The sequence below is a fragment of the Trachurus trachurus genome, assembly GCF_905171665.1.
Source record: "Trachurus trachurus genome assembly, chromosome: 9".
Classification (NCBI taxonomy): domain Eukaryota; kingdom Metazoa; phylum Chordata; class Actinopteri; order Carangiformes; family Carangidae; genus Trachurus; species Trachurus trachurus.
The window spans coordinates 14,213,479-14,240,230 of NC_139895.1; the positions used below are offsets into that span (position 1 = coordinate 14,213,479).

Here is a 26,752-nt window from a genome sequence, read left to right on the forward strand (position 1 = left end):
TGATCAGCAACAGGTTTCTGCGGCGCTTTTATACTCAACTGCCAGCCACCGAAAAGATGTAAACAGCCAATCAACACACTTCATAAAAAAACCGAGAAGCATTTCCTTTATTTGCGGCGTCTCTCTGCGTGCAGAGACAAAGTCGTAACGCTTGTTGAAGGTGGTGGAGGTGGTGGTGGGGGGGCACGTTATTACCCACAGGCTCTGTTAAGTGTGGTTTCTTCTCTGGAAGCCTCTGAGCCCACGCATGCCGCTGGCAGAATGATAGTTTCGCTCAAATACTTCCTTTTTCAGTTTGCAGTCACTCCATTGACAGTTGACAGGTGTTGTGAAAGCCTCAATTTCCTCAAAGGGATTAATATAAAGGGAAGTTTGGGATTATGTAAGTGCATATATGCATTTCCTCTAGTTTTATGTGTGACAATGATGACGTTAAAGGGAAAAATACAAAAATGCAGTGTTCTTTACAGGTTGGTAGACAAAGGTCTGAGGTCCTGGACAGACAGGTCTTCCCCGTGAGTCGCTGACCAGCAGTGATCAGGTTTGACCCAGAGGTTTTAAAGCAATCCTTAAAAATGGCACCGTGAAAAAACATCCCTGGTGTTTTTGGTTCTGATGGATAATGGTGTTCACCTGCAGTATGCAGCTGGTGTGGGTGGTCAGGACGTGGAGGTGCAATAGGGTGGTAGTTTGGGGGGGGGAAACCTCGTCCCTCATGAGGTTCCTGAGTATCGGCTGAGCAGAGAGGACCGTTGACATCATTGTTTTGAGAGGAGACACAACAACACAAGAGACAACACCCATGCCGGTGGCTCTGTGAGACTGAACTTCAACCACAGTCTGCCAGATTGGAGGTTTTCCAGCGTGTAAATTGCATCCATGACAATATCTAAGTTGTAATTACCACTGGGAAAGTCAATAACTCTTGGCACTGAGTGAAGGTGCTTGAAAATCTGCATTTTTCTCATCGCAGCCGTGGAAAAAGCTGGTTGGTTGAGACAGGAGCGAATGTCATTGTTACCTCACAAGACAATGAGGCGTCAGAGCTCAGACTATCAGTGTTGCTTTCATGCATTATTGAGAAATAAATTGAACCGATCGATTTCAATAAAGAGAAAAGTGAGAATGAGGTACTGGCACTGCATTGTTTTTTATTTAATACTCCTTTTCCAGCGAATCTGGAAATGTTCAAAAATGAACCAAAACAAGTTCAGTAGAAAAAATATGAATCTAAATTCTCAAAAAAGTGAACTCTGAAATAAATAACTCAAATAAATAAATGAACAAATTCACAATATAAAACAAAGTACATATCAAGTAAGTTTCCCAGCAGGTATGGAGACTTGAGCTCATGGATCTTCAAATAAAAGTGTTAGTGTTAGATGTTTGGCAAAGTGTGTGTGTGTGCATCTGTGTGTATAAATCTAAATAAACGGATGTATCTAAATATGTGTGCATATACTGTTTTTGTACCATATAGCATTCATTAAAATGAATGGCCTCACACTGTGTTCAATGCATCAGAGCGTTCCTTGCAGCAGTCACAGTGTTCTTCATCAACATGGCGACCGTCATGGGACCCACGCCTCCGGGGACGGGGGTGATGACACCTGCCTTCTCCTTCACACCTGCAAGTCAAACATCTGGAGTTCAATCACATTCTTTTCATTCCAGGGTACAGATGAAAAAACATGAATCATGTATATCTGAGAAACCACATTACAGGAGAAAAGCTGGGTCTAGATCTAATCATCATGTCCACAACGTTTGGGAAACTGCAAAGTGAGTGTGACAGAGGGGATTGTTTCCTTTGCGTTAAATGTAAATGTAAACAAACAATAAAAAGTGTGAACATTTAAAATGATACATCAGTTTTGTAAGAGGAAAATTTTGACATGGACTTTTTTGATTATTTACCCTCAAAGTCGACATCACCAATGAGCCGCACTTTGCCTGTTTTGGGGTCCTGGACGCGATTTATGCCCACGTCGATGACTGCTGCGCCCTCTTTCACCATGTCTGCTGTGATCAGCCCGGGAACACCTTTACACAGAAGATGATATGATGTTTAATTAAATGCTCTGTGAACATTATTCCCAGAGTATTACATGGCCCCATCTTTATACCAGTTAAAGAGGAACTATGCAAGATTTGCACCTTAATTAAACAGGTTTGGAGTAATTGTGACGGTTACATGGAGAATGCACAAATGCACATGGTCTTGGGGGGAGGGAGGAGGGTTAGTGTTGGAGTTTTTTTTTCAGCAGTGAAAATATGCACTCTGAAACTGTAGGGGGAGCTCTTTGAGGGAAAAAACCCAACCAAAATGGCTAAAAAAGCGACGACCTGCATCGTTTCCTTTTCAATACTATGAGCACACTGCAACTAAAATATGGCTGAGAAAAAAAAAAAAAACCCTTTAAACTTGATCTTGACACTGAGTTTCCAGATGAGGCAATAAACCCTTAGCATCTAGGCTTGCACATTTGCAAAGTTACGCTTAATTTAAAGCAGAAGTGAGTGATCCGGTCGTTTTCGCTAATGCTGCGTTCCAGGCAGGCTTTTGAAATCATAAATTACAGCTTCAAGTCACAACTTACGACTTTGTAGCGTTCCAGGCAACCCACTCCTGTTTTTCCGACCTGTTTTACCGGTGAAAGTCACTATAACGGCAACTCATAACTTCCGAACCGTGAAATCGTACCAGTACGTCTTTTTGTACAGTCTATGTACCAGATCGAACTGGTACGACTTCACAGGTCGGAAAAAAACGAGTTTCCTTGAACGCACCATAACAGTCCTCGTCGCTACGTCGCCACATTCACGGCGTCCCTTGGCTGCACACACAGCCCTGCATGCCGTTCTCTCTCCTCATTGGATAAAAACTGTAGGATACGATAAATGTTTTCTCCTCGACTCAGAGCAGAGCAGAGGGACTGAGAGACCCGTGTTTCAGACCAAACACTCTATGTAAGTGATTGCTGTCGGAAGATATAACTATTTAAGACTTATATTAACACAAATATATCACTTACTTCTGCTTTAATTACCAAAAACTAAGTGAACCGTATCGGAGGAAGCTGGGGGTCTGAGAGAAAGAATAGATGTTTTACGTATTTGACACGTATTTGAAATCTGCATCACTTTGCTGCTGGTCCAGTGGAACATGTCGACTCGGCTTACACAACTTGACATTTAAGTTAATTAGAAGGGACCATGATGATACCGCTCCAACCAGCATACCACCTTAAATGATGCATGTCAGGAGCAAGATAAAGGTGCTGTTAGTCACTGTATGAAAGTGGCTGTCTCTTCCTTTCTGCAGTGATGCTTGTCATCTCTTTTAATCACTGGCTCTAGTGGGACACCGAGACAATTACTGCCTCACCTTCGACTTAAAAAGGCAGAACTGCTGACACCTAAGATGACTTGTCTGTGAGAAAGGAGATAATTATGCATTGCATATTTATTCATTTTGACAACCCCTACACTATACCACAAAATGGTTCATTTTAACTCCTCAGCCTGCAATTACAGCCACTTGATAATGTCATCAAGTCTGGGCCATATAACGATCGAGTGCCTGGCTTTAACGGTAGAAAATACCTCTGCTTACTTATATCGCTCAGACGGCGGAGGAGTGACACGCTAACCCCAACCTACACCCTGAGTCTAATTACCCACCAACAGGAATTACTGCATGTTCTGCAACTATTTAATCCCCGACACACACTTGATTTTCCAGACAAACGCGTGCTAATTCCCAGGTGACATTAAAACAGCGCAGCGGCTGGGGATTCACCTGTCGGTGCCAAATCCTTACTTCCCAAACGGAAACCGAACAAGTGGATGAAAAGAAAAGAAAAAGTGGTGCTCCTACCAGAAAATTGCTTTTAGTCATCAGGGGGGGAGAAAAAACGTGACGGAGGAGCTTTTTGACAGATTTTACACCCTTGCATTGATGGATAGTCCCACATTCCTGCTGATAGAGACCATAGATGGAGCACGTTGGCAGCTAAACATACAGGAACTTTAGCGTTGATTATTTAACCTCCAAAGAGATCTCTTCTCTTCAAGTAAGGGCTGGTTAGCACTTTCACAATCTTCCCTTTTTCTTGCATTACCAGGCGTCATAATCCCCTGTATGGCAGACAGTTCCAACGTAATAAAAAGTCATCTGGCAGTGGTTTAAGGAGTGTACACAGCAAGAGCCGCTTGCAGCAACACCAAGAAAACAAGAACAATTTCCCTTAAAGCTGAATCAGTTTCATTTGTAGTTATGGAAAAAATTAGTTTCCCAAGAGCAAAAAGACACACGCACATTGTTACAGACATTTTATATCTTCCAGTAATCCAGCAATTTGAAAGTGAAAACAAAGAGTTATTACTGCATGCAGACTGCATGTTGTAAATGTCAATTTGATTTTGCAGCCACATGGTTCATCTTTGATCTAATTTGCTCGTTGTTGCTGTGTTTACGGGCTTCTTGTAAAGCAGTGAGACTGTCACACAGACATGAAAAAAAAAAATTTCTCTGGCTCAATTTAAATCATCTTGTCAACTTCATGATTGTCTTCATCAAACAGAGCAATACAATGAACACTGAGCATCATTTAGTATTGGTTAAAACCACCAAAAGACAAACTCTGCCAAATAAAATGATTTATTAGTCAGTCAAAACATTACCGGCAATGATTATGAAAAAAAAAGTGATTAGCTCCTTGAGGAATTTTCCTTGAAATCATCACTTGTTGCAGCCTGGAGGTTTTGCTGATGCGCTGTGACAGCCTCAGCATGATTTTGTGTTATAAAACAATGTGAAAATCTCAGGGTGAACAGGAATGAGCCCCTCTGGTGTCTGTGTTGTAGTTACCTGCAGCTGCAATAATGATGTCAGCCAGGCTGGTGAGCTCCTTCAGCCGCTCCCTCGGTGTACATCTGTGGGCAATGGTCACTGTGGCATCACCTGAGAGGGAAAAGAACAGGACATCTTTAGGTTTAGGTCACCCATATAAAACAAAAATAATATTTTCTCAGAGTATGTATCTATAAATTTGGTTTTATATGCCCTTGTTTTAAGATAATGTGGAATTGGGAGTTACAACTCAACACGGCAAACTGTGACCGGTGTTTTCTGAGGTGTATCTCATCTAAAGGTAACTCCTGCTGACGTCAGACCTGGAGCGGTTTCTGAGAGCAGCATCAAGGATGAATTTCCACTGCTCTTGCAATGGACAATAAAGTTTTTCTGATTCTCATTCTGATACTTCTATAACCTACCAGAGGGAAGAGAGAAGAAGCACTGTATCAACCAAAAATAGGTCGAAAGTTAATCAGGTTTATCTGTATTCTCTAAACTCCATTTTATGAAATAGCAGCTATCTAAGTAATTCATAAATATATTAGGTTGATTTGGGTAAAAATAGTTAGAAGTACCAGAAAAAGATAATTCTTTATTGCATCCAAAAAACTAAAAAATGTCATCCTTTCAGAGTCCATTGATGAAAATGTATTTATACATCTTGATGCTTTACAATAATGATGTTATTTCAGGAGCTACAGTAATAGTGATTGGTCTATCCCACTTTTATGTTCACTTAGCAGAGACCAGAGCTCCCTTCACTTCTACTGAAAAATGAATCTATTGTTTGAGTGAACTGTTCCCTTTAGCATATACAGTAAATATGCTGGCAAGCTCCTTTTGCTCATCTAAATGTAAATACATCTTTCTTTCATTTCATGATTTTAATTCCAATCTTTCATCTCCACACTAAGTGAAGTGGAGCATTGTTGGGCTGAGGATATTTGGATTTAGTCAGTAATTGCACAATGAGGATCATCAGCATGATGATGGGAAGTCTAATCTTTATCTAGGACGTGAAAGGACATCCTGCACAGTCATAGTGTAAGTGAACTGTGTCCAGGAACACAGGTGTGGGTGGAGGGAGGGAGGGAGGGAGAGGATCAAACAAGGAGGGCTTCGAGGAAGATAAGAATGAGAGGGAGAAAAGGGCAAGTCACAGCTCATCGAGCCTCACATACCTGCTGAGATGTGGGATGTGTTAGAGTGTGTTAGTTCTTTAAAGTGTAATCTTAAAGGCCCCATGGCATGAAAAATGTGATTTTGGTTATTTTTTCGTGCTTGGGGAGGTCTCTGGGCCATGTATATACTGTCCCATGCATCAAACTGGTCATAAACGGAGAAACACACACCGCCCATTTGTAGGAACATTCTCTTTAAGACGAGCGGATAGCACTTCCTCCTTTCTGTGATGTCACACACAAGGTAACTCCGCCCACCGTGACCAGTTGTTTTTTTTCAATTTTTATGAATGCAGCTTAGGTTTCAGTTACTTGCCTGTGATTGGCCCGACCACACACCACTCAAAAACAGTGAGCCAATCAGAGGAGAGGTTCTCATTCTCTCTTCTGATTGGCCAAATGACCTGTTCCTGCTAGAGCTCCAGAAAGAGGCAACAGAAAGGGGCCGTATAAACGATATTAAGCAGATCACAGGTACTCAAAACCAATGATACATCTTGTTAGGGATATCAGCAGGTAAATAAACCCAGAGAAAAGTGCACAGCATGGGGCCTTTAAAACATATCTGTTCTCACAAGCTTTTAATTAGTTTTTGTTTGTTTGTCTGTTTGTTTGTCTTAACACATGGCTTCTGTTTTAATATCCACTAGCTTTTGTTTTAATATGTACTCACATGTATTGCATCTTGCTTTTATTCTGAAGCACATTGAGTTTATGCTTGCCATATGAAATGTGCTATATAAATAAATTGACATTGACATTAGAGAGACAGAATGAAACAGGGAGAGAGAGACAGAGAACTGACCCCTACATGAAAACTGACTCAATGAAAACTGAGAAAATGATAAGTTTTATCAACAATGCATCTAAGATTGGCAGGGACACATTTTTGGAGCATTGCTCCTTGTTTTGTTTTTAGCTCCACCAGGTATGTGTCCTTGTGCACGTTCAGCATAACCTTCTCCTTCAGGAACAGCAGAGCGTAACAAGCCAAGTTTCTGACATGCACAACTTTCCACTTCACTGACAACTATCTGAAATCAAATGACTGAAATATTTAATATCCCCGATGTAGCCAGGTCATATTTTGATTTGCCTCCACCCATGGCTGTTAGATATTATCGAAGCAAACTTAGTGGCGTTGACAACCAGTTTGTAAATAAACACAAAATATTGCACTCTGGTATGCAACAGCGTCAAAGAGGCCATGCATGCTCAAAGTGCACGACCTTACAAGCTTAGACTATGTGGATTGAATTTTTGAAAGCGCTCCTTTTGAGTATCAGACAAGTTTAGTTTATTAGTTTATTATGCCGAGGACAATCCCAATTAATTACTGTATCAATAACAGTAAAAAGGGCAGCTTTAGCCAACATGGCCAATATCCTGCTGTAGTCTGCGGCCAGATGACAATAAGCACCCTAAAAAAAACTATATATTACAGCACAATGTTTGTGTCTTTGAATCCTTGAAAAAAAAGATAAAGTATCCTGTTGGCCAGCCGTCTATGATATAAACACAACGACCACTTCAGTTCCAGCCAGGGACTCGTTCATCCCACTTTCACTGCTCATGTTTTCACTCATCGGCTATCAAGAAGGGAATACCACATCACTCGTTGCGATGTTCTAAGTGGCTATAATCTCATTTTTTGGGGGTTGTTAAATTACGTTGGCTCGTTTATGTGACTCATGAGGGCCAAACAGTCACGGCCCATGATGTATATCAAAAACAAGCCACATCTGTAGTTTCGCCTCACCCCCTGATGACACACGTCACTGCATAAGGATATTGTGCATGTTGCTCTTTCCCCCCGATAAACATCAGCTTAACAAAAAAGCAACAGTTTTATCAGATTCACCTGGACTGGCACATCCCGACTACCACACCCTGACTATTTTTTCAGGGCGTATGATACATCTTATGTGTGTGTGAATGTGTATGTGTAAGCGGGCGTGTGTGTTGCACTGGATCGAAGAGGCCGTGAGCCGGTTGCACCAGCTGTTTTTAAGTTCAAAATCCTCTCATGTCTGTAAACGTTAAACAAAAGGAGCTATAGGCATCCCTCAATTAAAAACAAGTTGCAACGCACAACCTAGTTTTTAGATAAGATGCTGCCAAGGATGTATACCTGGCATCGGCAGGTGGCAGGTGGAACTGCCAACTAGCTAACTCAACCGCCACAAAGAAACAAAAAACAAAAAAAAAAGTGTAAGAGAGGAGATTCTCCTGAATCAGAGCCTACTTGATCCGTTTTGCAACCTTGGCCTCATGTGCACCTATTAATTTACAGGTGTGTGACAGGTAACTCAATCCAAGATCCTTATCCGATAACATGAGACACTTTCCTCTGTGATACAGCTCATCTTTGCACGATTGAAATGTCGGTACTTTAGGAGCATTTACGGCAGGAACTTCTGTTTGTATGCAGGTGCAGGCATTAAGCTATTTTACACTTGGGAGTTAATCTGACCTGCAGTGCTTTTATTCACTGACAGGTCAAACATATCTTGTTTCTTCATCTAAGCAGTAAATTCCATTCAATGCCTCTCCAAACCCCCCTCTTTCTTCCTGCAACCCTTATAAGGAAAGGTGATCCGTTGTGGAGCACAATGCCAAAAGTCTCGCCCAGTGCTTTTCCCTCACACTCCCTTGTTTTTTTCCTTCCTGGACTCCTCCAGCAGGACGTGCATCAGCATTTATTGTTTGATTTCGCAGGTGAGGAGTCATTCAAACTTTCATTTTATTGATCACATCCTGACAAAAAGCCCAATACATCAAACATCCTTCAGGGAAAGCCGGGATGGTGCAATATCATTTGCGTACAAAGAACAGCGCTGCAATCACAGTACAATGCTGGCTCTTATGTTTGCGCACACACACACACACACACACGCGCGCGCCCACCTACCTCCGGGGCGTTCATGGTTGCGATCGGTGTGGAGCAACATCGCGATGGGCATTCCAACATTTTTGGAGCGACCAGCAACCAGCACATTCTTTCCCACTGTTTCGATACCTGAAAACACATTTTCAAGGGACAAATTTTTGTAATAAATGAATATGTCTGATGTCAGAACTTTAATGTGCAAGAATGCAAATAATCTGAAATACATGAAATACTTTAAATGAACAAAATGATTCCAAAGGGAGAGCCTGGGAAAGTAATTTCCGCTTCGATTGATCACACAGACATGTGGGAGGGACGCACCACAGCCCGGCACCACAATGTCGCGTGTGTGACAATTACTATATTCATGTCAGGCAAAGCCAAAGGCATGAAAGTAATTAATAGTGGGAGGACAGGTATGTCTTTGTTTATTCTTAGACGATGACAGCAACACAAACATAACAGTCTATGCAGAATCGTTTCATTCATTCTTTATTTACTACTGTTTTAATCATGTTTGTGTACATTAATCAGTCAACATAATCAGTTTCATATTAAATAAATCCAGGTTACATCTGCAGGCTCTATGTATATAACCAACACATGGAGCTGCAGTGTTATTTAAACTATGAGGTGTTAAATACAAACCAGGGAGTCTGGCTTGAGTAATGTTTTTAGAAGAGTTTTATAATCCTCTGTGATTGGTTTAAAAGGTGTTCAGAAATGGCCGTTTGTCCTGTTTGTCGCGCCGAGTTTACCCGAGTAAGGAAAACGAATTTGATTGGTCGTTATCGAGCGGGCGGGATATTCAAAGCTTGGGGCGAGACCGAGCTCGGTGTGTGTGTGTCTCAGACGTTTGATTGAGGTCTAATGGATAATGGATCCAATATCAGTGGCTGATGAATCGTAAGCAGGCTAACGTATAATCCGTGCGCCTGCATTATCCAATGCGAAAAAAAAAACACAGTTTCATTCCGGATTTAATCAAAAATATAATTTTGCACAAGGTTTGGCCTACATCGTCTGATAGATGAGTTATTACACTAGTTTTATGACCCAGAGTGGGCTCAAATTCAATTTTCTTTTCTGTACAGCTTTAAATCTTTGTTTTGTGTCAGTGGTGGCCACTGTTTTGTATTTAATTGTGACAATGGCAACATTAACAGTATAAAACAGTAAAACTTGCTGATTGATATGTTTTGCTGCAGTGAAGATTAGCCTATGTTATAATCTGTTCTCCCAGTTGCCCCAAAATCCCAGCAGTGTGTTAGTGTGTCCATGCTGCACAGAGATAGAAGAGAAACATCTGCACCTTCCCATCATCACATTCAGATTCTTCAAGGCCTTATAGAAAGTAGGTCAGACTATTAATGTCTGGATTGACATTTATCACTGACAACATAATTCTCATTGTAAACACTGCACTGAAAAAAGAAAAGCCCCAGTGTTGTTGAAGGCGCTCCCTCCCTGCCCCCTGTTCAGCAACAACAGTTACCTGAACTGAACCAACCAGATCAGCGCTGATGCCTCAGCTTTGCTTGTACATAAGGAACAGCGCCCTCCTCTGGGTTTGATTAACAAGGCAACAAAAGGGTGACTTAACTTCCCATGCCAGCTAGTTTTCTGGTATTGTACAGTAGATTTATCACTGCCTGTAGCAAGGTTATAATAGTTTGGGATTTTTAATTATAGTTTAGTTTTATTTATAAAGACTTCTTTTTCTCCAATTCAGTTAGTTTTAATTAGTTTTTAGAGCGGGTTTGCTAGTTTTAGTTAGTTTTTTTTTTTTTTCTAAACGCTTAGTTTTAGTTTAGTTTTTATTAGTTTTAGTTTTTTCATACTTTGGGTTATTTGTTAGTTGAAGGATTCAAAAAGATCAGAGCAAGTATTGTGTAATAAAATTCAAAAGATACCATTTAACAAAAATGTGTTCAGTTACTGCAGTTTTTTTTTACATACCAGTAAAGTAAAGTAACAATATAATAGGCTTACAGTAGCCTACCTCGCATGTTGTATTGTATTTAACATACAAACACTGCTGCGCATATCATGCCACGTAGCAATGGGACTCAATAGCCTACCGCACAGCTGATAATATTGTCGGGACCCCGCAGTAATGTTCTTGTTATGATGTTTAAGTTGTGTGATTTCTGACTGACTATCATGGTACGGGCCGGGCAGGTTGGATGAGAAGCTGAGGGGCCGGGGTGAGTGTGAGGAAGACAGCTGTGTGTGTGTGTGTGTGTGTGTGTGTGTGTGTGTGTGTGTGTGTGTGTGTGTGTGTGTGTGTGTGTGTGTGTGGGTGAGTGAGTGAGGAGGAGCAGAGGAAGAAGTGAGAGCTGTCAGATAAGTTTGTGTTATGTTGTTGTAGTTACGTCGGGTCGGACGCTACAATATCAATAACAACATGTGCTTAACATAGACGTCGGACGTGAAATAGTCGCGAAGCGGAGCCAGTTTCCTTTCGGTGCCGTTAACCGACTGTGTGTCAGATGCGCCAGAGCGCACACCTCTGTGCCAGGCTCGTGTGTTTATTCATGAGCGCGAGAGAGATTAACACACATTTGATTATAGTTTTTATTTATTTCAGTTAACGAAAATGTTTTTTCAATTCTAGTTTTCGTCATTTCGTTCGTTTTCGTTAACGATAATAACCTTGGCCTGTAGCACCTCCATGTACAACCAGTGCTGTGAAGTCTTGTGTATGTTGTTGAGTTGTTAAGTTTTGAATGCAAGCTTGAGTGCTATCTTTGAAGAATTATTTGCTGTTTTCTAAATCATTGATTAAATTTTCAACTATATTTCTAACAATCGAAGTTTAGCTCAAGTGTTTTTAAAGTTTTTTGTTAAAAACAAAGCAAAACACTATGGTTCATTTCCCTGTAGCACATTAAACGCTAATTCTTAATTGGCAGAATATTTACACCCTGGTCCAGCACATTAACACAACGGACTGGTTTTAACTTGGAAAATGATTGTTAGGCACCATCTAGTGGACTATATATGGTACGACAGGAACATATCCGTCTACTCTCTTTGCCTTGAGACTTTAAAATTTGTGGGACTCGGGATTAAACTTCTGTTGCAGTTTGATGTGTTTACATTATGTTACAGGGCTGAGTTAAATAATACAGACCTCAAACTGAACTCATGATTTAGAAAATAATTTAAATTGACATACATTGAGTATTGAGATTTTTTAGTAGTATTAAGATTGGTAAATAATTTATCAATAACATCACAAAGTAACAGCAAAGATGACAGTAAAAAGTTACACTGAATAAACAGTGAGAAACACTGATAATGTCCATTGTACTGTATATAATGTACAGTTTAATAGCTCTTTCATGCCCTCTACAGGATTAGCCGTTTACAGATTAGTAAAAATTCTTATGAACTACAATGTGGATTTATAAAGTTAAAGCTAAAAACATTTTGGTGGTTTACCTGCTCTTTTGATGATCTCCCACACAGCTGCAGGTGTGGCAGGCACCATAGATCTCTGGTCCAGACACAGCTTCCCGATGTTCACAATGTGGAAACCGTCCACATCTTTCTCTGGAGCGATGGCGTTGCACACTGCTCGCTCATTGATGTGCTCTGACAAGAAAGGAAAGTTGGACAGATACTCAGTGAACACACAACACAAACACACACAAAGACTAATTACTGATAATTGCTACTCTCTACATTTGTAGTAAACGCAGCTCTGAACACAAAGCACAAGGTATGTCCCCATGAGCCTGATGCAATCTGTCCATAGGTATGTTTTGTGCTTTGATTCCCACCACAACGCCAGTAAAACCTTTTTTTTTCTGCATTGAAACAATGCAAAATAAAACCACATGATGTGTGGAGAGAGGCTGGATAAGCTGATGTAACTCTGGTTATGCACACAGTAATACAAATGTATAAATAGATCAAATGAACACATAAAATAAATAATAAATGACAAAAAGAATAGTCTTAAAAAATTCTATCTGACAAAATAAATTCAAGATGAAACTGAACAAGGAAAAATGGGGTGAAGTAAAACTTGCCTTTGTTTTTTTTCTGAATAACATATATAATACATGTTGTGTAAGTTAATGTTTGGTGGTAAACAGTTTAGATCCAGTAGTTTATTCCTCTCTGTTATATAGTGACACATGGCTTGTGTCCCTCAGGCAAATTTAAACGAGATCTTTGTGTATAGTAACGTTAGATCATTCAAAGGCAATACACTTAAGATCTGTTATCAAAAAGGCTGCATCACCACAAACTGAGCTAATGTTGGTTATCTTTGATGTCATGTCAGTGAGGACGACTCATTTGCAGCTGTGGCCCATGTTTACCGGGAAGTGGCAGCTGCACCAACAGGCCGCTGACCCTCCAGTCACGGTTCATCTTGTCAATCAGCTCCAGCAACTCCTCCTGGGAGACCGAGCTGGGCCGCACCACCGTATCACTGGAAATACCTACACAGCGCACACACACACATCACACATCACACATCACACACATACGCCATGTTAAAAATGTTGCCATGTGCATGTTAGTTTGCAGTTGTGTGAAATGAAATGACACAACATTAAATTTTTGTTTTGCTTATGAAACATGTGTTAATCCATGTGCATCTATATTTTCATGCATGCCTGGGGAAAAAAATGTGACATGCATTTGGTAGATCTGTGCTGTGTTTATTGACATGTCACACGATGTTAACAGTTTTCAGGAATGCATGTAATGCCCATATCTTTGACTTTGAGTTTATTTCGATCAGCAACACCTCTATCAGAAAGAAAAAACATCCATCCAAAAGAAGGGTACATAAGGTTGACCAAAAGGGTTGAAACTAACTAGCTTGTAGATGCCCTAACTTTTAAACCTGTAGCCTAAATCATACATGTAAATATATCTATACAGTACATATGCATACATACTACTGCATACATACCACCTACACATACACATTTATATACATACATGCACAGCAAATACCAAACAAACATCTTACCGAGGATGCTGGCTGCCCGGGTCTTGTTCCTAACGTAGGTACGACTTGCTGGGTCGTCCCCCACTAAGACCACTCCTAGGTGGGGTCTCATGTTGCCCTGAGCCACCAGCTCTTCCACATCACGCTGGATTTCTCTGTGGAGCTGACGAGCCAACTCTGTCCCCGAAATCACCACAGCAGCATGCCTGGGGAGAAAACATGTTGAAGAGCAGAGATGACACAAACATTTACACAAATTATCCCATAATGAATATATTGTCACTCTTAAGCAAAAATAATAATAAATGTAGGCTATTTGAAATGTGGACTGTTGTTGAGAAAAAACAAACTATCTGAATGTCAGCTTTGGCTCTGAGTAACTGTGATTCATGAGCTTTATTTCCCTTTTTTCTGATGATGAAAAATTATTGAATCAATGAAAAGTAATTACAAGATAGAGGCTCTGCAACTAACAGTTTCCCATTATCAGTTAATTTGCCAATTAGTTTCTCCATTAGGTTGTTAGCTGTGTTGTCTTTTGTGAATAATGCCCAACATTGTCACATCCCATAGTAACATCTAAAAATGTTAAATTAATATATTTAGGAGAACTGAAATCAGTTCTCAGTTCAGTCAGTTGACAAATTAATCAAAATTATGTGAAATTAATGTTAAAAGAGTACTATGTATGGGATACTTTACAGTTTAATTATGTAAAGGCTGGATTACCAACCCACACATACTCAAAACCCTCAAAACAGGAAATAATATGATCAAAATTTAATCAGGAATTTGAACCACTGACACTTCAGGCTGCCGTACAAGCATGGCAGCGCAAGATGGCGACGCTCTCTAAAGCAAGACTCTTGCTTTATGTTTTATAAAGAATAATTATATTGCCAATAAACCTTGCCATATATTACACACTGGACCTTTAATCACTCAAATTCTTTATTTCTGTTCCTGGCCTCCGGAGAAATAATAATAACCAAGGGGTCAACTGAGGGGCCCTATAATAAATTTTTGCCCAAGGGCCTCTGAGGAGGTTAGTGTGGCCATGGCAACAGAGAGAGGGCTGGAGATAACGGTTACTCAGTAACCGGGTGAAAGAATTAAGTTTAGTCTTCTTTTGTCCTTGAACAGTGATTTATGTATTTGTTATTGAGGTGTTGGAGGTGAATTAGGGAAGCTAGGTTTGGCAGGGACATGGTAATTATTAGCCCCAGTGATTTATATCGATTGACAGGCAGCCTGGCCGCAGCTAACCGTCCAGGCGGCAGCAGCAGCAGCAGTAGCAGTAGCCAACATCTCTCACACACACACACACATGCAGCGAAACTGTGGCGTCTTACGTAATGTGACCGGTTTATTTGACTGTATTTTCGGTTTAATCACACCATTAATTCACTTCTAGGTCTGCGACACCTGCCCTCTCTCTACCGGGTCCGTGAACGGTGAAACTCACTGTCAATCACCATCACCGGACACGTGACAGTGCACACGCCCTCACCGGCTCATCCATCCATCCATCCATCCGCCCGGAAACTAACGCCCCGCGTTTAAAGCCCCCCCTCCCAAAAAACAGCGGCGTTTTCACCGTGTCACAGTTTACCTCGTCGCTGTCTGGTGTAGATGTCTCCTCTGACTCTCGTATTTTCTGTGCATCCGCAGTTTGGCCCGGCAGCAGTCATGGTGTAACGTTAACGGGCTACAAATCCTGAAGGAGGAGCGTAGCGGTGAAACAGAGGCCGCCATGTTTGCGTGCGTGTGTCGCAGAGGGTGTGGACGTCGTGCGTGCGTGCGTGCGTTAGAGAGGGGCGGGGAGGGGGTTAATGATGCTAGGCTGTAGTGTAGTGTAGTGTAACGTTAGTGTAGTGTGTAGGACTTTTAGTGGTGGATTCTTGTTATTATCATGAATATAAATAGACTGAAATAAAAACAAAATAAAAACCCAGAGTTATTCTCATAATATTTAAAGTAAATAGCCTAAATAAAAAAACATATAAAAAACAACTTGCAGCTAATAAAATCCTCCTAAAAAATCAAATCCAGCAGGCCTACATACTTGGTCTAAGTCTTCTGTGGCAAAATATAGGCTATTTGTAACACCTGAATTGTTTTACTTTTTTTTTTTTTTTAATTTAAAGCAGAAGTAAAGTGATCCGGTCGTTTTGGCTAACTTCTTGTCAGCCGATGGAGTTAGCAGTCCCCGCCCTCGTCATGGATCTATTGGCCCTCGTCCCTACGTCACCACATTCACGCGCATCCCCTTGGCTGCACACACAGCCCTTCATGCCGTTCTCTCTCCTCATTGGATAAAGGTTGTAGGATACAAGGAAAGTTTTCTCCTCGGTTTACAGCAGAGCAGAGTGACTGACAGACCCCTGTTTCGGACTCTATGTAGCCTAAGTGATTGCTGTCGGAAGATATAACTTTGCATTTATTCACAGTAAATTGATTTTCAATTGTAGTGCATTTGCTTTGAAAACTACCTGAATTATTAATTGTCTCTCTGTTTGCTTAATTAACAAGTCAGTACGTGGCCATGGTTGGTTTCAGCATAAGGGAATATCGAATCGGCTGTGTTGTGGATCAATAGGTTTTACAGGTTTCAAAGCTTTTATATTAATTATAGACCACAGTGTTGGCAAGTTAAGTGCACTTAAAGCAGAAGTGAGTGGTCCGGTCGTTTTCGCTAATGCTGCGTTCCAGGCAGGCTTTTGAAATCGTACATTACAGCTTCAAGTCACAACTTACGACTTTGTAGCGTTTCAGGCAACCCACTCGTGTTTTTCCGACCTGTTTTACCGGTGAAAGTCACTATAACGGCCACTCGTAACTTCCGACCCGTGAACTCGTACCAGATCGAACTGGTACGACTTCACGGTCGGAAAAATACGAGTTTCCTTGAACGCACCATAACAGTCCTCGTCCCTACGTCGCCACATTCACGGCGTTCCTTGGCTGCACACACAGCCCTGCATGCCGTTCTCTCTCCTCATTGGATAAAAACTGTAGGATACGATAAATGTTTTCTCTTCGGCTCAGAGCAGAGCAGAGGGACTGAGAGACCCGTGTTTCAGTCCAAACACTCTATGTAAGTGATTGCTGTCGGAAGATACAACTATTTAAGACTTAACACAAATATATCACTTACTTCTGCTTTAAGCATATTTACTTAAGGAAAATGAGAACTTGGTTTGGTCGGCCCTCCTGTGTCCTCCTGGTCAGGTGATGTGGTCTCATGACTGCACCATGTTGTGTGAGGCAGATAGATAGATGACACTTTGGCAGAGGTTTTATAGAGATTAAGAATATATGCATAACTATGTATAGAAAAAAATTTGAAGACACACTTTGCATCACTGTTGTATAGGCCTACATTATATCAAATCTAATAACAGTATACTGTATTATGGTGACATTTAGACTTTGAGTTATTTCTTAATTGGCCTCCTATTTCATAGCCACTTAAATCAGAACAAATCAAAGCCTATTGCCATAAATATTTCACTACACGAAATGCAGTGAATGTCACAGCTGTGTTCTGTTTTGCCACAAGATGACAGCAAATATTTGCTGCATTAACTCTATTGTGGAGGATCTATTCAGGATGCTTGACATTTCAGAGAGGAGAATGAATGGTGCCCACTAAGACTATAATAAACAGATCACATGCATGTCGATCTTTTAGCCTTGTGAGTTGCTGCATGGTGGACTGTTGTTGCACACTGCAAAAACTGGACTGGGTTCGAATCCTGGGTGTGGGGCCTTTCTGGGTGGAGTTTGGATGTCCTCCTCGTGTTCTCCTTGTGACTCTGGCTTCCTCCTACAGTCCAAAGACATGCACATAAGGTTGAGGTTGTTTGTCTCTATATAAAGACTCCACCCTTGTCCTACTGTATGTCAGCTGATTGGCTCGAGCCCCGCACGGTGAACCTGGATATGGTTGGATAAATGATTCAACTGCTCTAAACTGAAAGACAAAGAACCAGGATTATGACCAACAAGCTTAATGGTTTAACCGGACCATTTAGGGGCAGAGTAAAGTATATGAGGACACGGGTCATCACATAAACCGTCCATAAACAACCAAGAGGAAGGTGACCGCTGGTCTGGATGCACAAAGTATACGACTGTGATTACAATTCATTTCCCCATTCATTTCCCATCCCATATCACTTTATTGATAAAAATGCAACCTTTGTCAGAGGAAGTTGAGATAAAAGACTTTGCAACACATGTGCACAACATAATCACTGAAGAATTTCAAGTTTTCGGGACGTCAAGTGGCGAAGGAGAGGCTGCAGTCCTCGCTGCAGGCTGCCCCGGTTCAGATCCCACATCGGGCAGCCCTTTCCTGCATGTCAATCCCCCTCTCTCTGCCTCCTCATTTCCTGTCTCTCTAAACTGTTCTATCTAATAAAGGTGTGAAAAGCAAAAAATTATACTTAAAAAAGAAAGAGAAGAAATTCATGTTTTCACTAAAACCTCATCAACAAGGATGACTGTGTGTGGTTTTTGTGAAAGACCTTTTCACACCTGCAAACCAACAGATGTGCTGGAGTAAAAACAATCGTTCAGAACAATAAAATCAACTTATTGACTAATCCTAAACCCACATTTATATAACATATGATTTGAGTAACTTCGCTTGATGTCTATTATTGTGTGCTTGGGTCATGATCAAGTGAAATATTCAAAAACCACAAGTACCTGCATGCGATTATTTCCTCATAAAAATAGGCTCTTAATGTGATAAACATGTGTGGTGAGGTAGAGATTTTTTAAAATTTCTTTATGATCATCATTCCAACTCCAAATAAATGCAAATGTTGCTCAGGTTGTTCAGTTTTCTGTGCTGCCACCCGCGGCCAAAAGTTCAATCCACACAGTGTGTGTGCAAGCTGAAGTATTATGAGCCATCTATCTTTACACTCTCCATTGTGAGTGAGATAAATACAGCAGGTAACACTATGGCAACTGTTCAAATAGGGAACAAACCCATAATAGATCTGGTTATGTTACGTAATTGGATTCCAGCAGGTTGGTGTTAAAAAGTTAAAGGCAAGGCAAGGCAATTTTGTTTGTATAGCCCATCTTTACAGACAGTTTGTCTCAAAGGGCTTTCCATAGTACAACATGACATGACATGACAACATCCTCTGCCCTTAGACCTTCACATTGACTGAAGAAAAACTCCTAGGAAAACCCGTAACAGGGAACAAATTGGTGAAACCTCAGGGTGACCAACAGAGAAGAGAAGAGATTTGGGTGCTGAAAAAAAAAATCAATATTAATCAATCAATATCCTTTATTTAACCAGGTAAAAAACTCATTGAGATTTAAAACCTCTTTTCCAAGAGTGACCTGGCCAAGACGGCAGCACACAAGCAGCAGTTGCACATCACACAAGACTCAAATAAAATACAATCACACATTTCAGGAAAACATGATTAAACAATTCAATCACACAATCCCATTGAGCTCAATTCTCTGTCTATTATAATTGACCTGAACTCACAAGATGTGTCAGTTTCAAGTCCTTCTGCACATCATTCCAGGTCGACGGGGCTGAAAATTTAAAAGCCTTTTTGCCCAGTTCCGTTCTCACTCTCGGGACCTGCATCTAGTAGGGAGGTTAAGCGACTTTTGACTTCAAGTCATGATGCAAAGGTCCCCTTTGGCATGGAAGTACCTTAGGGTCATACAAATAAATCTATCCAAAGACACAAGTGAGATCACACTTTGTATCCGAAATAAACATGTTTTTAAAATGCCTTTTTTTAATTGAGAAAACGCATGTTAAAAGCACATTCCATTTAGAATGTCCATATAAACTACAATGTTTTCAGCTCCTGGATGTTATCTACAGCTTATTTGTAACATGATTGCAATATTTCAGGATTGTTTCTCAGTTTGAATAATGAACAGGGATCTATTGCCTTTCAATCTGTAGGGTGGACTCACATAAGAAGCATAAAGTCCAGTCACAACATTCCATTATGGCTAATTTGAAGTAAGAAATAAAGATACTGTAACATCATGAGATAGATAAGATGAGCATTTTCAAGCATTGACAAAAGTAAAAATCTACCAAAATAATGAAGCTTACCAGTTTCTTAGCATTACTCTGAGAGAGGATCTTAGCCAGCTATACTGCGCAGGTGAAATAAGTCAGTCCTAATCATATGCTTTATGTGGGAGCTGTGAACCTAAACTTCCCTATATGTATATAAATGCTGAACATTGCTTATTAAGGGCGCTCTACACTAAAATTTGTTAGTTTACTTTAGGAGCACAATGTAAAATGTATTCAGTATCAGGTTATATAAGCCTTAAATAATGTACAGGGTGTGACCCATTTTTACATTTGAGAACAGTAAAAACATTTTTCATTAATGCATTAATCTGCAACAAACAAACATTAATGCATCATACACACCTGATGAAATCTAAAAAAGAAATATAGGAGGCAAAGAACAACAACAAATAGAAACACCTGTAAAAACACACGCACCACATATAACTCTGAGTTATGCTGTTTGGCGTCAGCTGTGATTATATTACTTCAGTATGAAGGTAAATTATTGATTTAAAGAGGCTGTAAAGGTTATAGCACACATTTAGATAAAGGGTTTGTTTGAGTGTATTCAGAAAATCTGGTAAACACCACACCCAACCCTGCTTGCCTGGACACGGGCCTTATAAAGAATGTATGAATTATCCTGCATGACAAAAAGCAAGGGTGCAGTTTTCTTAATGAATGACTTTTACTACTGTACATGGTCTGTTTGCCAACCCATAGTAAATTACGTAACTCCAAAACTTTTTTTTAAAGTAGAAATTGATGCATTCCAGATGAAATACAACCACACTGTACAGTTGATTGTCTCTGAGAATATAGTAACGCATTTATTAAAAACACACTGTAGCTACACACTGGACAGTGAAAAGTACAGTCGCCAACCAGAACATGATTAGGTATGACAAGACTCCAGGAAAGCAAGAACAAAGAGGATCAATTTCCTGTAACTGTGATGAAGCTGTGATATTTGTCATGTGACTGTTAGACAGCAGATAGAACATCTGAAGCACAAGATGCTGACCCCTCGATATCTGATTAACATGTGCTGACATTGAAAAAAAAAAAATCTTACAAGCTTCTGAACAGGGTTACTACTGATTGATGCTTTGCATACATTTTTTATATGTTTCCTTCCGGATGACTGTAGTCACATGAATCCTACAGTACAAAGCACATGTTAACATATATCTCCCATTGATGTTTTGCATCGCTGTCCTTGGAGCATCTTAGAAAAAATAATGGGAGCATGACTTTGGTCAGGAGGTCACAGATAAATTCATACAGCCTGACAATGTTAAGTCCAATTTTAAAACAGGTCACATACTGCATCTGTTCTGGGAGTCGGTATTGCCATCTTTATCCAGGAATTTCATCAACCTGCCATTAATCTAACTGAGCTCTGACTGGCTTTATTCTTATTCATTCATTTTGGCTTATTCCACATTTGAACAGAGTCAGGACTGACGTTTGGGAATGCTTTCCTCCAATCCCATGCTGATGCTGTGGCCTTCTTGTTGCTTCAGACAAAACATAAACAGTTGGAAACCAGGCCCACTTCCTATACGGCAGCCCCTGGGGAGATAAGGTCGTGATTCATCAGAAGCTGATGCTGTAATGCTTCACTCAGGGCTTGATTCGTAAACAGAGTTGCTTGAGATGGTGTTTGAAATCTTATATAGATGTTTGAAAAGCCAGTAATAACAACCTATTATATACATTTCTATATTTTTTAATCACTCTCTATTGGCTGAGCATTAAAGAGTTACATCCCTGTTGCAAATCTGACCTTGGTGCCTTGTAAAATGTTTTACCAGATTATGATAAAAGAAAAAGAAAAAACAAACCAACACTGAATTCATATAGGAAACTAGTGTATAGTTGAATTTGTCTGCTAATGCACTATGGCTGTGGCCTTGTGTAGGTTGAGCAAATTCATACAACCATTATGTCCAATGTGGAATAATAAAGCCAGGCGTGGGTGAAACTCTGTATACAGAGTCACCGCAAGAGTCAGTTGTTCCACGCCATGAATGGAGCCCAGGACGTGTCTCAACAGGACCCAGCATTTATACAACTGGAAATGGAAATTATTATTCCTCCAATCACACACACACATACAAATACAAGGCTCCGAACATTTTCAAATGTCATATTTATTTTTTTCTATTCACCTTGGAAGCTACTCTCATTCAAATCCATGGTGAAATTGTAAACAGTTGGTAAAACAGATGAATGCTGATCTTTTTTTCTTCTTCTTTTTTTTTTTTTTTTAATGATTCAAACTTTATGTAAAAACTTAGAAATCTCTATTGTGTATTAAAATCATAAAGTCGAGGTTTGGTTTAATTACCCTCCAAACGACCCCTCCTCCCTCCACTCCCACCCACTGTTGTTGACTGGCTCGGCCGGTTACGTAACACATTTATGCCTCGCGCACGTGGCCACGGGCATAATAGATGGCAATATGTAGACGGATTAAACATTACCATCGACCCGGTGAACACAGCTTTCACACGTAACCTTTGAGGCGGACAGTAAAGGGCGAGGTCAGGGTAGAAAAGAAATCTGCATTAATTTTTTTATTATTATTATTTATTTATTTTATTTTCCAGTAAAAATGACAAGCCTCGCGAGGACAGATTCCTCTGCTCCGCACGCGCCCCTCTCATGTCTCTTCCATAGAAATCCACGTTGAAAGCAGTGTGGGAAGGCGGACAGTCAGAGCAATGTGTTTGCTCATAACTAGACCTGAATGTAGCTACACTCAGCGGTGACTGCACAGTGTGTTTTCAAAGAAACGTTGAGAAGCTACTTTCTTTTCTTTTATGTCCTTTTATTGTCGAAAAAATTATATTTCTCATTCAGAGAGAGCAGCACCAAGCAGATAAAATACTGAGACTGACCACTCGGGTAGCCTATGGCCTATTTTGAGTTATCAAAATGAAATCAATGTAGCCTACACAATGTACATGAATGCACCACTTGTGTTCATCTGCGATTCGCCTGCACTCATTAATGGTAGGCTATTAGGTGTATTTATTCCTCTCCCCCCCTACATGGTGTCACCCTCAGACCGACTGACCACTACTCCTCTCTCTCTTTCTCTCCCCCTCTCTCACGCTACCCTCCTCCTCCTCCCCTCCTCCTCCTCCTCTCCTTCATCCCCGAAGCTGTCATCCTGAGACAACGGCTCAATCCCTAAACGCCCGGATGAGAGCAGCGGCAGCAGCAGCAGCAGCAGGCGACACACGGGGCAACATGGTCGCATGAGACGGCCGAGTCGAGGGCAACCATTCCGGGGGGGAAAACCACCGACAACCACTGCTGGAATCTGTGACATTTTTTTTTCTCCGACGCAACCCACGCAGAACGGTTCTGGGAAAATACAGAGCAGAGATAGAGGCGTGGAGCCCGAGGAGGAACAGCACATTTCCCCCTCGTTGCGGTGTCCTATTTCGTTGGTAAGTACATTTTGTCTGGCAAAGGGGAGGAAAAAAAAACACAGTGCCCCTGTGTGTGTGTGTGTTAGAGCTCACCCGTCGACGGGCTTTCTATCCTGTTTATCCACTTTCCTCCTGCGCATTTCTTTGTGGTGAGCTGCGTTTTAAGGAGGACAGGCGGGCCTGGTAAGTGTGAATACAGCGTAAAGTAGAAATGTCTGTGTGTTGAAATCAGCTGCTGCAGCTCCTAAACACGCACTCGTGAAGCCTTGACAGACAAGTCTTGTGACAAAATGTTGCATTTCAACATGCGCTCGAGACTTTATTGTTGCTGCTGTGGGTCGCGCGTGCAATTAAATGAGTATGAATCGAGCCGCTGCTGCACGTGTGTGAGAGAGAGAGGGGACTCAACACAGGCGATATCACAATAGGCACTGATTCGGGATCAGATCCACTGTCTGACTCGGTCCACCGGTTGACTGGACCGAAAACAGCGGGAGCCAAGCGGGAAAAGGCGAAGCGCTTGAGAGCTGCTTTTCCTCCAACGGAGGGCTCTAGTCATTTGACTGTTAATCACGCGAGTTCATTTCACTCTATTGAGCTTTTCGTGCGCAGAGCAGACAGTGTTTGACGACAAGGCGGGTCGACAACCGAGCATGCGCAGTACGCAGCACCATAGCGCCCCATTGCCCAATAAAAGGAAGAAGTTAGAGGGGGTACTGTCCCAGACATCTCTTTAAAGTGCCTCAGGTCCCCAACGAGGTCTCAGGGGGCCCAGGATTAAGTCTGCTGCTATTCCCATGCAGGTGTGTAGCCTACTTTGATATGAGGATTGGTTTCATTGTCTCTCTGACACATGTGGCATGAGGAAACAGAAACAAACAGCAGTCCTAGTTGTTGTGACAGGTCTGTACACTGTGCTCCATCAGCTCCTTCCTGTGACACTGTGACAGACAGATAACATGTACAACAAATCACAAACACTGGAACATATGCACAGTGAACATACAGGCGTGGAGGGGGCAAAAAGAATAACAGGAAAACCCTGCAAAATAATCCAGCTGTGGTCGGAGGAAGTAGCTACCCCTGATACAAGATAGTAGATGTTGCAGTCTGGTAGTGGTAATTGGAAAAATGTTTTATATGAGTGTAGGTTTGTGTGGGAATACAGCCCCATGTGAGTAGTTGTATTACATTGTGATTTGAAACTAAACTTTTGAACAATTTTAGATCCTGTTGAATCATTAAAATTCATGCATACATGTACTCCCAAATATTTCCCTTCGTCAGTATTATGTCAGTATTGAGAATGATACAATTCAAGTACTCAAAATTAGTCCAGTACCAAAGTAAATGTTAGTTTTTGTTGCTGTAATTCAGATCAGAGCTGAGTTAAGAATATGATGGATTTGTTTTTTATCTTAATTTACCAAATCTTCATGTTCTATCATTAATATTTTACACACACCACACTGGAGATATCTTATCCTATTTGGCTACATAGGCAGCACAAAGCATTCAAAGTGGCTGGAATGGGGTGTGTTAGTTAATAATTGATTTCCATACTATGATAAGAAAGAGTGAGAAAAAAGACGAATGCTGGTGATCTGTCAGGACGGTGTGTGTGTGTGTTTTTTTTATTTTTTCCTTTTTGCTGTTTTCTACCTCCAGATACAAACTTGTAACATCAGCTACAGTTTTACACAGCGGGAGCTCATAAACTTCAACAGCCCAATACACTGACTGTTCTATCTTGTCTCGCCATAAAGGCTGTAAGACTGCATATTGTGATAAGATAGGCAGATTAATGACTTCCCTCTTTTTACACACCTTTTTATGCTTTACGTGAACACGACTGCACAGTCTGGGGCCTCTGTTGTTGTTCCAGCGATAAGGAACATTGTCTGCTGCGTCCCTTTCTTTTTTGTTTTAAAAGCCACCCATCTCTCTCTCTGCAGTGTGCTTAACAAATAATGAAGTGCTGCTACAATTAATTTTGCACCACCACCTCCTCACACCCTTCACCCACGTCTCAACCTCAGAAACACTCCTGATGTGTGATGTTCCCAGCCTAGAAACGGCCTCTAAGCTTACTCCACTGGTTTAACGTGGTCATGCAGGGATTTATTAGAAAATTTAAAGTTCTTAAAGCACCCACACAGTTTTAATCTCCTGTTTTGCATTTGACGGCATCTGACTTGCTACTTTCCAGGAAACCCTTGAGTTTAAAAAAGTTGTGGCGAACCCCCAGCGAGCCTCCCCTGCAGCAACACTTTCTCATCGTGACGGAGAAGCTGCACCGTCGCTGCCCTCCTTTCCGCTGAGCCTTAATTAAATTTTTTCTATCAGTATCGTGTGGAATTAAGGTGGGTTTGCAGAAAAGATAAGGACAGATCCAATTTATATTTTCACTGTACTTTGACCTGCCCTTTTATGAGTGTAATCCTTTTTGGAAAAAAACAAACAAACAAAACAATCGAGGCAGAGTGATTCACACTTAATTGCCGAGTCGGTGGAGACAGGGTGCAGCCACAGCTTAGACCACACTGTAGATAGAGTCTCTCTTTTATGCGAACCCTTAAATCCAAATGCTTCATAACAGACACAGAGACTGGTGCATATTTAAACAGTCAGACAGCTTAAGCTTGTGTTTTGGAGCTGGCTTGTCAAGTTGGGAGGAGGGGCGAGAGATGAGATGGTGTTTCTGTATGGATGGAGGAGGTATGTGTACATTGTGTAATGTTTTCGTTTTCAACAAGATGCTGAGAAAGCAGCGTCGCGTCAGACCAGTTTTCAGGGCGCCGTGTGCTCGTCTCACTGCACGTGCTGCACCGGCTGGCAGGTTACTGTTTCTAAGAACTTTCTGCCATCCACGACTTCACCTTTCGTTTTCGGGTCAATGTTAAATTCACCGCAGGCCTCTCGCTCTGTGACAAGAATGTCCTCCGCACATGACTTCACAGCCTCCCTCTGTGAAGGGTTTACCTTTCTCCCAAAGACTTTGTTTGCTTTGTTTATTCTGTATGAGGCACAGCAGGGCAAGATTAATATTAAAGGTGTTGTACATTGCATGCACAGATCGGATGGCCGTAGGATCAAAAGATATGATATCATATAAGACCAAGAGAAACATCAACTCGTATTATTCGAGATGCGGATATCACATAATGTTTAGAAAATGGGGAAAAAAACTATTTGATGGATCAGCTAAGGTTTCAGCTCTGCATTTGAATTCCTCCTCATTTATCATTCAGCATGTATATCTGCAATATGCCGTTATTTCAATCAGTTACTTTCATTATTGCCAGTCTTTTGAT

General features: G+C 41.1%; 2 protein-coding genes across 4 annotated transcripts in view; one reads left to right on the forward strand and one right to left on the reverse strand.

Annotated features, from left to right (window-relative positions):
* Window positions 1–1,371: 1,371 nt before the first annotated feature.
* Window positions 1,372–15,662, reverse strand: LOC310991156 (bifunctional methylenetetrahydrofolate dehydrogenase/cyclohydrolase 2, mitochondrial-like; the record flags this gene model as incomplete). Its single annotated transcript, XM_083978767.1, has 8 exons — window positions 1,372–1,628; window positions 1,918–2,043; window positions 4,874–4,966; window positions 8,954–9,061; window positions 12,380–12,532; window positions 13,267–13,389; window positions 13,929–14,113; window positions 15,520–15,662. 8 exons carry the CDS (start codon window positions 15,660–15,662, stop codon window positions 1,513–1,515), a joined length of 1,047 nt encoding a protein of 348 aa, XP_083834893.1. The 3' UTR covers window positions 1,372–1,512.
* Window positions 15,663–23,173: 7,511 nt separating this feature from the next.
* slc20a2 (solute carrier family 20 member 2) overlaps window positions 23,174–26,752 on the forward strand; it is a gene marked incomplete at its 3' end in the record, with an annotated part of 49,070 nt that continues 45,491 nt past the window's right edge. For all 3 annotated transcript variants that reach the window (XM_083978443.1, XM_083978448.1, XM_083978449.1), the window contains exon 1: window positions 23,174–23,456. The remainder of the gene's footprint in view (window positions 23,457–26,752) is intronic.